The sequence below is a fragment of the Saccostrea cucullata genome, unplaced genomic scaffold (assembly GCF_032062105.1).
Source record: "Saccostrea cucullata isolate Sc308-1 unplaced genomic scaffold, CSIRO_AGI_Scuc_v1 ctg83, whole genome shotgun sequence".
In the NCBI taxonomy this organism is placed as follows: domain Eukaryota; kingdom Metazoa; phylum Mollusca; class Bivalvia; order Ostreida; family Ostreidae; genus Saccostrea; species Saccostrea cuccullata.
In genome coordinates this window covers 279,896-294,780 of record NW_026929751.1, presented here as the reverse complement: position 1 = coordinate 294,780, position 14,885 = coordinate 279,896, and the positions used below count along the sequence as shown (strand labels likewise).

General features: G+C 31.2%; 2 protein-coding genes across 2 annotated transcripts; both read left to right on the top strand.

The window, feature by feature from the left end:
• Positions 1–713: 713 nt before the first annotated feature.
• LOC134282136 (barH-like 1 homeobox protein) lies at positions 714–2,101 on the top strand. Its single transcript, XM_062764586.1, has 3 exons — positions 714–1,069; positions 1,301–1,508; positions 1,813–2,101. The coding sequence occupies exons 1-3, from the start codon at positions 730–732 to the stop codon at positions 2,006–2,008; spliced, it is 744 nt and encodes a 247-aa protein (XP_062620570.1). The 5' UTR covers positions 714–729; the 3' UTR covers positions 2,009–2,101.
• An 11,254-nt stretch (positions 2,102–13,355) lies between these two features.
• Positions 13,356–14,672, top strand: LOC134282135 (homeobox protein ceh-30-like). Its single transcript, XM_062764584.1, has 3 exons — positions 13,356–13,729; positions 13,923–14,166; positions 14,341–14,672. The coding sequence occupies exons 1-3, from the start codon at positions 13,393–13,395 to the stop codon at positions 14,534–14,536; spliced, it is 777 nt and encodes a 258-aa protein (XP_062620568.1). The 5' UTR covers positions 13,356–13,392; the 3' UTR covers positions 14,537–14,672.
• The last annotated feature ends 213 nt before the right edge of the window (positions 14,673–14,885 follow it).

The following is a 14,885-nucleotide window of genomic DNA, read 5'->3' as shown; positions in this document are numbered from 1 at the left end:
CAGTTGTTTAATCAGGTATACAAATGACACGCATGATCTAAAAATCAAATCAGTCTAATCTATTGACGGTTCTTGAATTTAAACAAAATGGGTATTAAAAAGTGTCTTGATATCTAAACTTTAGCTATATCAATTAGTCAAGCAAGTTATTAAGATAAAATAATATTTTCTACACACAGGAAAGAGGTACAGTTTATTGGGTTGAAGCAAGTGTGGGGCTATATTATTTCAATAGCACACTTTGCCTTTTGTATAGTTTGTCCATCTGAAAAATTGCGAAAAAAATTAGAATCTAATATAAATTTCGTTTCGATTATTTATCAGAAGAATGGTAGAAATGGTGATATTTCTTTTTGGTGCATAACATTACAATGAAAGAAATCAATTAAATGAAATCAGAATTTAAAAGAAAACATTTATTTTAAAAAAAAAAAAAGGGTTCGTGAATTTCTCCGAGAGATAAGTGATGTATAAGAAGAGAACATTCAGACATTTGCAAAGCAATTTGCCCACAAAAGCCCAGAATGTTTATCTGTTGTAAAATGTATTTCAAATAAATCAAAAAGCAGGAAGGCCCGCCCTCTAGAAGAAGTAACCGGACACCAGTATGGTGTGGAACAGAACAGCCTGCCATTGGTTCTGTAGGCTTTCTTTTGTTGACACCAATATAAAAAATTTAAACTTCCTCACCAAAGTGCAGACTTTGCAGTGATTCGGATCCTCAACATAATGGAATTTATGAGGAGTTATCCTATTTGTCCAAATCAACAAATAAGACCAGGGTTTTCCATCATCCATTCGGCACAAGGAGCAATGTGGAACAGAAACATTGAAGAATTCACTGGAACTTGCAAATCTCCATCCTCGAGTGAGACAATGAAAAGACCACATTTTTCACCAAGAGATACTGACTGCAAACCATCCACGAAAAAGACTTCTTTTATGATAAGTGACATTCTATCGAACAAGGAAAAGGATGGGGAAAGTGATAATCTGTCTAAGACTGCTTCAAATGGAGAAAGAGATGAGGACTTACACTCCCCAGTATCAGAAACTTGCTGCTCACCAGGTATGTCAAAAAAGCCTTTTAAATTTCGATAACAGAATTGTTTGTTAAACTTTTTTGTATGTTACTAAAATAAAAAATAGATATAACATGATTTTACAGTATATGTTTAAAATTGTTTTTTAAAAGAGGGGTTTTCTTTTAGTTAATATAATATTAGAAAAAAATATTATTTTCAAAACAATCGTTTTATAATTTAATGCAGTTTGAGAGAGTTCATTTTCCATTTTACAGATTCTTCTCTAAGATATCCAGGCCTAGAGACAATGTCTAAAATAAAGAAACCACGAAAAGCCAGAACTGCCTTCACCGACCACCAGCTCAACAGCTTGGAGAAACAGTTTGCCAGACAGAAGTACCTCAGTGTTCAAGACAGAATGGAACTGGCTACAAAGTTAGGACTATCTGACACACAAGTCAAGACCTGGTACCAAAATAGAAGGTGTGTTATAATAGCATTCATAATTTTATGATTATTTTTATATTAATGAAGTATTATGATAGCACAAATACCCATCAAATTGCTTCCTTCTTTCCATTATCCTCTAATACTAGAACACCTTATCTTATCCTCCTTCTATGAATAAAAAGTCTGTAAAATAGTTCTTCGTGAGTTGCCACTTTTGTCACGTTAAATAATTTGTGAACAACTACCAAATTTTATTCTTAATAATTAGAATACATTCAAATTAAGAGGAATATATTTACTTAAAATTTTCATTGAATATTTTTCGTCTAATTTTCAGAACAAAATGGAAGCGACAGACCTCCGTAAGTTTGGAACTCCTGGCTGAAGCAAACCTGGCAAACGCCCACAGAATGATGGGACCATATTTCGGTGTATATTCAGACCAAACGTCTTCATTTGCCGACCTGTTTCATAAACAATCACCAGCTGCTATAGTGCCGAGGCCTCTTCTTCCATCAATGTATAGCTATTAGGGGATGAAACCCTTATACGGACATTATGTGTTTTATCATTATTGTAACTGAAACATGTTAATAACAATTTGATTTGAATATTTATTAAAGCTAAAATAGTACTTTAAAATGATATTTGTTTCTCTTTTCTTTGTATGATGTTGAGCAAAATCAGAAGAGGTTCAACTTTGACATAATCTGGTTGCAATTTGCTAGTGTTTGTGATCAGAGTAAATAACTTTTTAATGTTTAACCTTAAGCAATCGTGGTAAATACCTTTTCATTTATCAATTACATTTTGTTTTGTTTTTTTTTTTTGGTAAAGTCTCGATGTCTTTTATAAACTAAAGGTATCGAAAATCGCTTGAAAATCGTAAAATTATAAGCAATGATATGAAAAAAAAATGAATATCATCGTTGATTTAAAGGTTCCTTAAACTTTGCACATGAATCCTGGCAATCGATATTATATCAGATTAATTTATAAGTAATAAAGAATTATTATCTTCATATCATTTACTAATTTTAAATACACAAACTTTTAACACAAAAATGGAGATCATGCTTGTATGATTGATTGATTGTATTTTGTTTAACGTCCCATTCGAGAGTTTTTCACTCATACAGAGACCTCAACGTATGCCGGTGAAGGGCTTCAAATTTAGTCCTATACTCGGCCATTGAGTACTGAGGGTTCTTTATCGTGCCAACGCCTTTATGACACAGGACTTATGCTTTTAAGGTCATAACCGGAAGACCCGTGACTTTCACTTCTAGTGCCGAACGCTTGGCTAAGGAACAGTCACTACCTATGTTTACGTCTTAGGTTTGACGCGGCGCCGCGAACGAGAATAGAACCCGAACTTCCCGATCACGTATCGAACACTCTACCACTAGGCTTCCGTGACCACTAAGAGAGCATGCTTGTAAATGGCAAAATAAAATAGAAGGATACGGGAAAAAAACTCAGTTTATTGGAAGTTTGCAATGTTAAAAACTTTTTTATTCTTAAATTCAAATTACTGAAAATACAATTCTTAAAACTTGAGATTTTCTAAATATAAATAAAAGGGTCTTTGTCTTGTACAGTTTTTAATTATTAAAATAAAAGTTACACTGAATTGGACATTACAAGATCAAAAGCAGTCCGTTTTTTTTTTTATAGTTGATTACCTTTAAATTGTGAAAAAAGTGAAGAGAACGAACATTAAACCATCTCATATGAACAACATACAATTCAAATCTGCGAACAGGGCATAAACACAGACCTTCGGAAATTCCAGAGGTGGGATCAGGTGCCCAGGAAGAGAATGCATCCCCTCTAAACCGGTCACACCCCCGTGATTTCAATGTATTAATGGAGTAGACGGAATATTTCATTGTCACATTTCGTAAAAAAAAAAAAAAGGCCTAGCAATATATTCGCCAACGCTTGTGTTGTGCAACATTGATTTCGAGGTATATCTAATTAAAAAAACATCGTCCTCTTATGTATTCAGGAGATTTTCATATTCAGGTAAACTGAATTGATATACAATTAATATCCTTTCCAAAACGACAATGCTGTTATTATAACTTACTCGTAGAAGTAAAATTCTTTTGCAAATGTCATGAAATATTTTTGTTATTAAGATCAAAGGGTAATCTTTTGTTTAATATAAAAAGTTTTCTATTTGAGGAAGTATTAATTTTGACTTTGTAAATAGATTCCACCTCTTTTGCAAACTAAGTATACTCGTTTACGTTTTTTAGATACTATGAATAATAATATGACAATTTTTGACTAGAGAGGAAGAAATGTTTTAGAGCTTCTTTTCTTATTCCTTTCCATACTTATGGTCTCTGTCACTTTTGTGGAATATTGTTTAGAGTGTTCTCTTTATTCTTAAGTCGACGGTTTGTATCACTGTGCAGGATTTGTCCTTCGACTGAGACCATGTAAACCGATGTGTCTGTATCGCAGTAGGTGCTGGCACTAAAAGAGATCTGTTGGTGCCCTATCTCCCTTAGAGTCACCTATGTGAATTAATTTGCAGTCCTCCACCAGCGAGTGGTAACATCTAAATATGAATGTAAAAATTCTCTAAAGTGATGTTAAACAAGCAAACAAACAAACAATTGACAAACTTACAGAACTTGATTTCACAAATGCGTTTAAAGCTGAGAATGAAACTGTCAACATTGGTTGTTTAGGAAGAAGGGAAATTGCTGCTTTCTTGATTGCTAAAAATGCCAATGTTTTGTTTTTTATCTTTAAAATCTTTTTAAAGTTTTCTGTAAAATCAAAAGTGAACCGCAATTTTTCAGACGATCTGATTTCTCTTCAGAAAAAAGCAAACAACAAATAAATTAACAGATGGTATTTAGAATTCTGCATCCATGTTTTGGCGTCGAATAGGCTCGAGCCTAGACTTCTAATTATAGGGGCATTTCGGTAAAATTTCCAGATAACATCGATGGTTTTCATTTTTAATCACTTGTCGATGACAAAAACGATATCGTTTAGAAAACTGAATTCTTTTACAAAAGTTTAGATACAAACAATTAGGTAACTGACGACTAAATGCCACTTAGCTGGTGATTTTCTAGCGCAGTGCTCATGGACACATGAACACTGTTAACACCTAGCATAAACGTACAAGTCTGCATACCCTTCTAATATCCTTTTAATATGTTGTGCGTATATTTCACGGCCATTTGAAAATATAATTGCGCTATGGCATGCATGACCTTTGACCAACGATTTGCACCTCAAAACATAAAATGTCAGATTTTTAAAATACATTATTGACATTAAAATCAAAAACATCTTTGTAAATGTATGCATATATAAATATGAATTTTAAAAATAATAAGCATATTTCTAAATCAATTATTTCGTAATATTAATTTTGACTTTAGTTTAAGATATTTGAGCTATTATTATTTATTTCATTTTTATCTTTATTTATTAAGTTGTTTTCCTATTAATTTATATTTATTTTACTTTTTGAAGAGATATACCGGTACGGTGAGATTTAAAATAAAAAAATGTTCAATCTCTGTCTTTCTTTTTACATGGATTTAATGCTGGTATCATTGTTACCTTTGAAGCGCAATATTTAGTGTTCCTTTTACTCCCCTTTTATGATGCTCGATTAAATGTTTAGAGAGCAAATGCGGTGGTTAAATACCATATCATGTTTTACAGTTATTTAATATGCAGGATTTGAACATGTTTAACATCACTCGTGTATAGCAATAAAGTGTAAGTGAATTTAATAGCCACAGTAATAATGTGAACTTTAAAGGTGTTATTCAGTAATATCCGTATTTCTTCACCGTTTTATTTGATTTTCATTGTGTTGAATTTAATGTGATACTGCTAATGCACATAAGATGAACAATATTATCTGTTGAAGCTAATGTCTTGTTTGCATACCATCACATCTTGGATCATTGTAACCTTATTCTACAATAATAACATGCGTGAAAAATTGACGACGTGTAATTTTTGTTTCATTGGAATATAAAGATATATTAAACCAAGGTTGACAGGTGTCTGTCTGTGGTCCAAAGCTGACTTTCTTAACCAACATAAATCCTTAAAGTCTGTCATTAGGAGTTTGAAAACGTAAACTTAAAAAACTTGATTTTATACATGTACATAAAAATATAAATTTATTTTCGCTTTCTTTATGATCATTTTCAAGAGTATTTTGTTTGAAACATGTACGTATAAACATTTAAATTAAAATATTAAATTATTTGCAAATAAGCCACAATAGAGAAAATAAAATATGACCTAAAAAAAAGCAAATACTGTCAATAAAGTAATTTCCTTACAATAAACATTGTATATTTTGAAAAGGACGCCTTTTGAAATCCTTATAAAACTATTATTTGAATAATTGATAATTTACCAACATTTTATGTAATGACCTTTCATATTAAAATTAAGATTTCAACAACAGTGCAAACTGTAATATTTTACTGATAAATCTCTTTATAAAAGAAAAAAAAAACATGCCTTGCTTTTGATCTTGTATTGAATAGATAATTTAATTATACAATTATACTACACCAACTTTGATACAGCAACATGGAAAACTTTGACATCATGTATACTGCTAGTTCACATTGCGAACCAATAACTTTGAGACAGTAACATGGAAAACTTTGACATCATGTATACTGCTAGTTCACATAGCGAACTAATAACTTTGATACAGCAACATGGAAAACTTTGACATCATGTATGCTGCTAGTTTACATTGCGAACCAATAACTTTGAAACAGTAACATGGAAAACTTTGACATCATGTATACTGCTAGTTCACATTGCAAACCAATAACTTTGAGACATAACATTTTGACATCATGATACTGTTAGGTAACTTTGATACAGCAACATGGAAAACTTTGACATCATGTATGCTGCTAAATTGCAACTAATAACTTTGAACAATGAAAACTACATCATGTATACTGCTATTGATAACTTACATGGAAAACTTTGACATCATATTTAACTTTAATACAGCATTTAACATGGAAAATTTTGACATATGTATATTGTAAGTTTACCCTGCGAACAATAACTTTGAGACATTAGCATGGAAAATTTTGACATTATGTTCTGCAGGTTTTCATGAAGTTATATATATCTTAAAGAAAGACTTGAATGTTTAGAACAGACATCTTTCTAAATATCTTACTAGATATTTGGCTCTTGTCCTATACATATGCATCTATTCATTTCCATGATTTATGCTCATATATCATGTATATCATAATATAAAACTTCAAATTAATTTATACTGGCCTTAGCCTCCTGCAAGTGTTGGCCACCGCAACTTTGATTGACCATTGACCATAGGTACTGGATGGGTACTGCATGATTTTGAACGTAGGTGAACTCCCTCAGGTACTGTAGGTAAGTCCCAAAACCCCGGTTTTCCAAAATGACACATACAGTGTATGGTAAGGATATTTCTAAGCTGATTATCTCAATAACAACATTGTTGCATCCCGGTGGTAAGTTGTGAGGGTCCCTCGGAGAAGTTGTATAAAATTACATGTTTCACACTCGTACCATGAATATTCGCAAAAGAAATATACCTTACAATCTTTGTGGGGGGTCAAAGAAAGTTCGTTACCTCCGAGTTGAAAAAGGCTAATGTCAGGGGCTGTGGAGAAAGTACATAGTGTTCACGATGTCGCCAAACCCTTAACGTTTAACCCACCTTGGCCACGGATCAACAGTGAGAATCTATTTATAATTTAGGTCAAAACAAAGATTTTTTTTTTTTTTTTTTTTTTTTACATCTTTTCTTTCATATACTTGTCCATCCTTCTAATGTACGAATGGCCGATTAGCACAATCCTCGTCATGACCGCCATTTTGAAACACCCCGCATGTACCCAGGCTCCGATGGAGTCGAAAAACAGTCACAAACTGAAAGTGAATCCGAAATATCACCACTTACATACTGTGCATAAAGTCGTATGCACTGCTAATCCACTGATTATTAAGCATTGATCAAGATGAAAATCCGAAATCGTTATGTTTTTCTACAAAAAATGGTGTGTCCAAACACTTGCAGCATCCACCAGCGATAACAATCACGTGATATCTCCGACGTTAGCTCACGACTAATCAACGCAAAGCCCCAAAACCTGAGACTATGCATTACATAACGTCCTAGCTCTGAAACCTGATATATACATGAAATATACTACAATCACTACATTCTAACCACAGAAAATGGTAAATTACATGTGTATGCATAAAACATATTATTGTCAATAATATTACAAAATTTATTTTCGCTTTCTTTATGATCATTTTCAAGAGTATTTTGTTTGAAACATGTACGTATAAACATTTAAATTAAAATATTAAATTATTTGCAAATAAGCCACAATAGAGAAAATAAAATATGACCTAAAAAAAAGCAAATACTGTCAATAAAGTAATTTCCTTACAATAAACATTGTATATGAAAAGGACGCCATTTGAAATCCTTAAAAACTCTTTTTGAATAATTGATAATTTACGATATTTTAATTATGCAATTATGCTTTTTATCTATGATTAGCAATTCAATATACTACACCCGCTTGAGACTCAATTATTCTACTTTGGGAAACCTTTAAAAGTACATTTAAGCTTGACAATTACAAGAATTTTACAGAGTTGGTGGCAAGAACGACGAGTCAAACAAACAAAATGAAAATATGCCATTGATATTACTAGTATATTTTGATAGAAAAAACATATTTTCTTAATTTGTTTGTTAATTTTTTCTGTCTTATGTATGTGTAATATGTTCCTGTCTATGTTTTCTTTTGAATTCGATATTGTTTGTAGTTGTATTTATTTATCTAGATATATGTTCAACTTTTATTTCTTTGCAAACCACTGGCTGTTTCAGGAACTTATGAGTCCTGTCATTTTTGACATTTTATTTATAATTTAAACACTAATTGACATAGTCGATTCACTAGATATTATTTTGAAAATGCTTACGTTAATATTATTAAGCTGTCAAAACAATCTTAAAGGAATAAAATGGATATACATTTTTTCTTATCTATCTGTGATCTTTTCATGGCATCAATACGTCTGTAAATGAGAGTAAGTAAGGAATCTAGGTCAATCAAAGTACCGGTACGTGTACTTCAAAACCAGGTACACTTACATGTACGTTGTCATTGGTCATTTGCAAAATTATTTGGTAAAAAAATCTGATGGTACACACATGTACTCTGAAGTTGACATCAATGAGATTCTTGAATATCTGATTGTAATTATCTGTTAATTTTGAAGACCCAGGTCTTCCAAAAATCTTTTGGAATCCCATGGGTTCCAATAGTGTCCCGTTATTAGCAGAATTATTTTTGTAGTCATATGAAGCAGAATTTGTCCAACATTTTTTACGTGAAAATAAAATAAAACTTGTCGTAACCTTCTACTCGACATTTAGATATATCGATGACGTATTATCAATTAACAATGCCCATTTCCATTCGTATGTCGATACGATATATCTGAAGAGCTTGAGATCAAAGATACCACAGAGTCTGACACATCTGTCATATTGGATATTTAAATTGAAAAAGACGTTCATGGTAATCTAACAACCAAGTTCTATGATAAACGTGATAGCTTTAACTTTTCAATCGTAACTTCCCTTACTTATGCAGCAATATACCTTCATCACCTACATATGGGGTTAATATCTCTCAATTAATTCGATACACAAGATCATGCTCTACGTATGGACAATTTCTAAAAAAAAAACAGAAAATAATTGAAAAACAAGTTAATGAAACAAGAATATCAGCAGTCCCGTTTAAAGTCATCATTTCGGAAGTTCTATTGTCGATACATTGACCTTCTCCAGTGTTGTCAGCAAATAATACAATTTGTCATTGAGTCAAATGCTGACTGACGTTTTTCATACTTATTGTAAGGCCATTATTTACACACTGAATTGACGATGGATTTTCCCGTTATTTTCAGATCATGACAAGGTGCACATGGCGGGTGTGACCGATGTGCAGGGGTTGTCCACTTTTCCATTGCACCTGATCCCACCTCTAATGTTTGGAGGTCCGTGCTTGCTCTGCTCATATTTTGTAGTGTTTTATGGATTTAGAACTTGAATACTATTTGTTGTCTCCATATATTTCATCACACCTTTGTGTTGAATCCTACGATACTCAGTGAGCTAAGGATGCTTGTTTATTTTAAGTTAACCAAATTTTGTTTTCTTGAATTTCATTTTTTATTCCTTAGAAAGGTATTTGCGCAAGAAGCAATATAAGTTCTCCAATGATTGATTACCAATGAACAGTTATTCAAGTTGTTTTAATTTTTCTTCGAGAGAGAGAGATTAACCGTTTAGGTCTGTTGTCCTGTTGACTGGCGTACTGTTATAAACTTTAGATAGTGCAATGAACCCGAAAATATGCACATAATACAGTGCACGGTTTGATATACATTTGTTGACAGAATTTAATAAAATCTCAATATTTCAAAAGTCAGTTTATCTTTTAATCTTAACTCTGCAAATCGCCAAAATTATTTGACGCGTTACCTCAACAATTTATTCAGTCCACTGCAGATAAATAATTGTTAATCGTTTTAAATCATTTTAGACTGACGGTTATAGATTCCATTTATAGATTTATATTAACTAGTACTAGCGTAACCTAGAATCACTATCAACACATTTATTTTTATCATTTAAAACATGAATTCAATCAACCTTTTATTTAAAAAGGTGCTGTTGCTTTTTTTTCTTTTTTGAATGCTAAAAATACATGTTCCTTTAAAATCCAATTATTATGTGCAACAAAATTATTTTCTTATCTATTAATTATTAATTACTCCAGTACAGAAACGAAATTTTCTGAAAGATGAAATAATAAAGTCTTAAAGGTGCATTGACACAGATTTGAAGTTAATATTTTCTATATGATATTAGGACTTATATATATTTTAATAGCATTTCACACAAAAATATATTAAAAATCTTATTTCATCTAAAAATTATTAAAACTTTAAATTTTTAGACGGGTTTGATTGACACATCCTTGCACTTTCACAAATTTTAATTTTATTCTTAATACTTAGGAAAAGTGGCAATTTTGTTATGTATAAATGAAAACTATTAAAACTATAACCCAGAAAATTCAGAGTAGAAATGTTCAAAAGCAAAACATACACACAGTATTTTGTCAGTCCGTGCAGTTGTGGTGAGCAGACTTTAACAATTGAACGCTCACGATGAATCGTAAACATCGACAATAACAGCTGAGCTCGTGTCTGTCCTGTTTACCAAAACTGTTTATGTTTCACGGGTTTGATCAATTTGCTAAACTCTGTACACAACACTTAACGCGGAATGACGATACTGTGAAGGGGTTTTGCTTTCTAACATTTCTACTCTGAATATAATTATTTTTCTGGATTAAAGTTAATATTTTTCATTTATACACAACAAGAATGCAACTTCTCCTAAGTATTAAGAATAAAAGTAAAATTTGTGAAAGTGCAAGGATGTGTCAATCAAACCCATCCAAAAATTTGAAGTTTCAATAACTTTAAGATGAAATAAGATTTTTATTACATTTTTGTGTGAAATGCTATCAAAATATATAAGTCGTGATATTATACAGAAAATATTATTTTTTGATGATTTTTTTAGCAAAACCGTAGCTTTAATTTCAAGTTCCGAACAATTACACCAACTCTTAACAACTTTGGTGGTAGAAACTCATTAAAATTATCTCTTAATTTTAGATATTTAACGCTATAATCACAGGATATAATAAGTATGTTTGAGAAAACTCAACTGTTCAAAAAGATAAAGACTATCAACAGAGGTCTTAATCACAAGGGGAGTTCTGTAACGTTATACCCAGACATATCACTTTATCGGATGCCTTCATGTCAAAACATGATGATAGTAAAGATATGTTTCAAAGTTCCCTTTTAAAGTCATTTTAGGAAAAATGATCAGGTGAAATTAAACTTCCTTCCATAATGCTAATTTATATGTATGTTCTTAGATTTTCTACGAATATAAAAAAAACTGCGATATCTTGATAATATTTTTTTCTAACAACCCGATTAGGAATTGTCTTCAGACTTAACCTGGTAAAATTTGACTATGGAAATAAATGTATTCTTAGAGGACCAAATCACATTTTGGAAACAAAGGCTTCACTTGATGTTTTAGCAACCATTTCAACATATCGACTTGATTTTACTGGAATAGACGGAATTGGTTTCCTTACAAAATATAAACCTGTTAAGGAATAAAAAGTAATATTCATTAAAGGCACTTAAGACTATTCTTTAAAAAAAATGTCATACGGCGAATAGAACTATGAAAAACATTTCCTCGACCACATACCTTTCTATAGGAGCGCAATAGTTATTAAACAACTTTATGTTTTTTTTTAATCTTCAAAGAACTTTACGTCTTTGCAATCAATTATTTCTAGTCTGAATAAAAAACAATCCTTAAAAAATATCTGGATGAATACCGAAAAATAATTTACAGGTAATTGATATGTTCAAAAATAATTATGAAGCATTTAAATGAAACCTGATAAACAATTGTAGATTTCATCTTACTTTGGCTAAGTCTTACACAACCGGAAGTGTTTAATTATATATTTAAGGAAAAATAAATCAATATTAACCCAAGTTTAAATAAATATTAATGAAAGTTAAACGATTATCTATGTAATAAAATATCTCTACTATACTATTAAAAGTACAAAAATAGTAATTCTAATTGCCATATTGCATGTTGTTAATTTCAAATGAACAAACTTTGGGCCAATCTTATCTCTCTTTATTAGTAGTTTCTTAAATATCCTAAGAATAGGAAAATTTCTTTGATCAAAGATATTTCACACCGTGATCATAGATACAAATATGTGAATATAACAAACAATATACAAACATTGGACTTTAAATCAAGGAAAATTTAGGTCTGGAATATTTATCCAGCGTAAGCTATAAAAAAAAAAAGGAAAAGTTCATCAATAATGGAAAGTATTTCATTGAAATATTCCTTTTTATTTAATCAAATTAAGAAATGCTATGCCAAGAGAAAAAAAAGCCCATTTGGCATGTTTTCCTCCAGACATAACTGGAAAGTAGTATAAATGTAAGTAGCCTTTGGTCACCCTAAGAGAATTCTTCTGTAGTTTACTAAAGCAAAATTCTAAATACGTTGATTACCTTTGCTGCTTACAAACTCTACAAAAATACTATGATTTCTTTTAATCTTTACTTTATTTTTTAAATTCAGAGTCTTCATAAAGATTAGATTACACGTGTGGTGTAGATATTTGAAAAACTTGTAATAAGTGAATGTACAAGAAAGTTTTTCTTTTCATTTAAAAAGAATCGAATGGAAAGATTGCCGGATAAAAGTAAGCTTATTAATTATATACATAAAATCAAAAATGGCACAATGAATTTGATTGAACCTTAAGATCTTTAAATATAGAATTAAAATGATATTTGGATTTAAATTAAGAAATCATGATAAAATTATAACATTCAAATCCAAAATATGCATGTTGTGAAACAAAAGAGAGTCCATATAAAGCAATTAAATTCAGAAATTTATATCTCATTTCTTCGGAAGGGAGGTTAGATAGGACTATTTTAAAAATTTCAAAGCTGGCCGCTATGTTTTCCTGATATTTAACAAAACACTCAAAGAACCGCCCCAAATGGTAATGCAACACCCATGTCATCCAGCTGCGAGGCAGTCATTGGTTAATACACACAGCTCAAAAATCAACCTTTGCAATTATTGATATATAACTGAGAAAAAAAATTGGAGTTGTGTAAACACTGTCTTCTAGAAACTGGATTATAATTTGATAATATGCTAGAAATGCATCACACTGATGTGAATCAGTCGGGACTTATGGCTTTTCCTATGTGTAATGGAGCAATATGGAACAGAAATATCGAGGAATATAGGGGAACAGGAGATTCTGGGCGCAGCGAAACTAGAGACTTTCAAATTGCAATCCCTTCTCCTAAGGAAAATGTAACCAAACCACCGTCCAAAAAGTCGTCTTTTATGATAAGTGACATTTTATCTAAAGATGATAAAGATATCAAAAGAAGTCCTTCAGGATCTGAGCCATTGTACAGACACGACAATGAGGATTCGATCCATTCACCTTGTTCAGATCGGAGCTGTTCACCTCAGCTTGGTAAGTTTTCTTTGTAAAAACTAATAGATATGTATTTTTTCGGGATTGTAAAAGATAAATGTTTATATCAACTATGAAGTAATAATTACTTTATTTTGTTTGATGATTTCTTTCGATGAAATAACATATTTCGTTACGTTAGTGTAAAAACTATTAATCAAATATATTGGGGTTTTTTTGTTTTGAAAAATAGATAAAGAATCAAAACCCGAAGTGTTTGAAGAATCTGGGCCACATTATAGCACTTATGGGAATATCAATTCATGCAAGATAAAGAAACAACGAAAGGCACGAACTGCTTTTACAGACCAACAGCTCCACAGCTTAGAGAAACATTTTTCCAGACAAAAATATCTCAGTGTTCAGGATAGGATGGAACTCGCTACAAAACTGGGTCTTTCAGATACTCAAGTTAAAACCTGGTATCAGAATAGAAGGTAAGCACATTTAATATTTATTTGAACCAATTCAGAAATCTGTATTTAACATTTTTAATTTTGTTGAATAAAATTAACACTTCAATAGTAATTCCTATGTTAATTTATGTTATACTTCTAACACGATACATATCGTAAAAGCAATGAGTAAATTAATTTCTTTCTTTTTCTCAGAACAAAATGGAAGCGACAAACATCAGTTAGTCTAGAACTTCTAGCGGAAGCAGGAAGCATTGCAAGTGCTCACAGGCTGATGGGGTCCTATATACATCCCTACCCCGAACCTGCCGTGCAGCTGACTGAATTCTACAGACAGAACACACATTTAGTGATACCTAGACCCGTGATTCCTCCCCTGTATAGCTACTGAGACACGATTACTTTGCTTCATAGCTACTAAAACATAATAATAAACTTAATTCATGTATCATATATAATGCATTCATGTATAATTCATTTGAGAAATTTTTGTTTTACATCTAATTACAGACTATTAAAAATACTATTCAAAGGACTTTTGTCTTTCATTTTTATTTAAAGAAAGATACGAATTTTTTCTTTGAAACCAGTGCTTGTTCATAATTAATATGTGCATTTGAAACAGCTCCAGTTAAAGCATGTTTGTATAGATACATATGTATTTCTTACCAAATTGCAAATCACATGGTGCAAGTATCGATGAGAAACTTTTTTTTCCAAATATATTCTCTTATCAAACA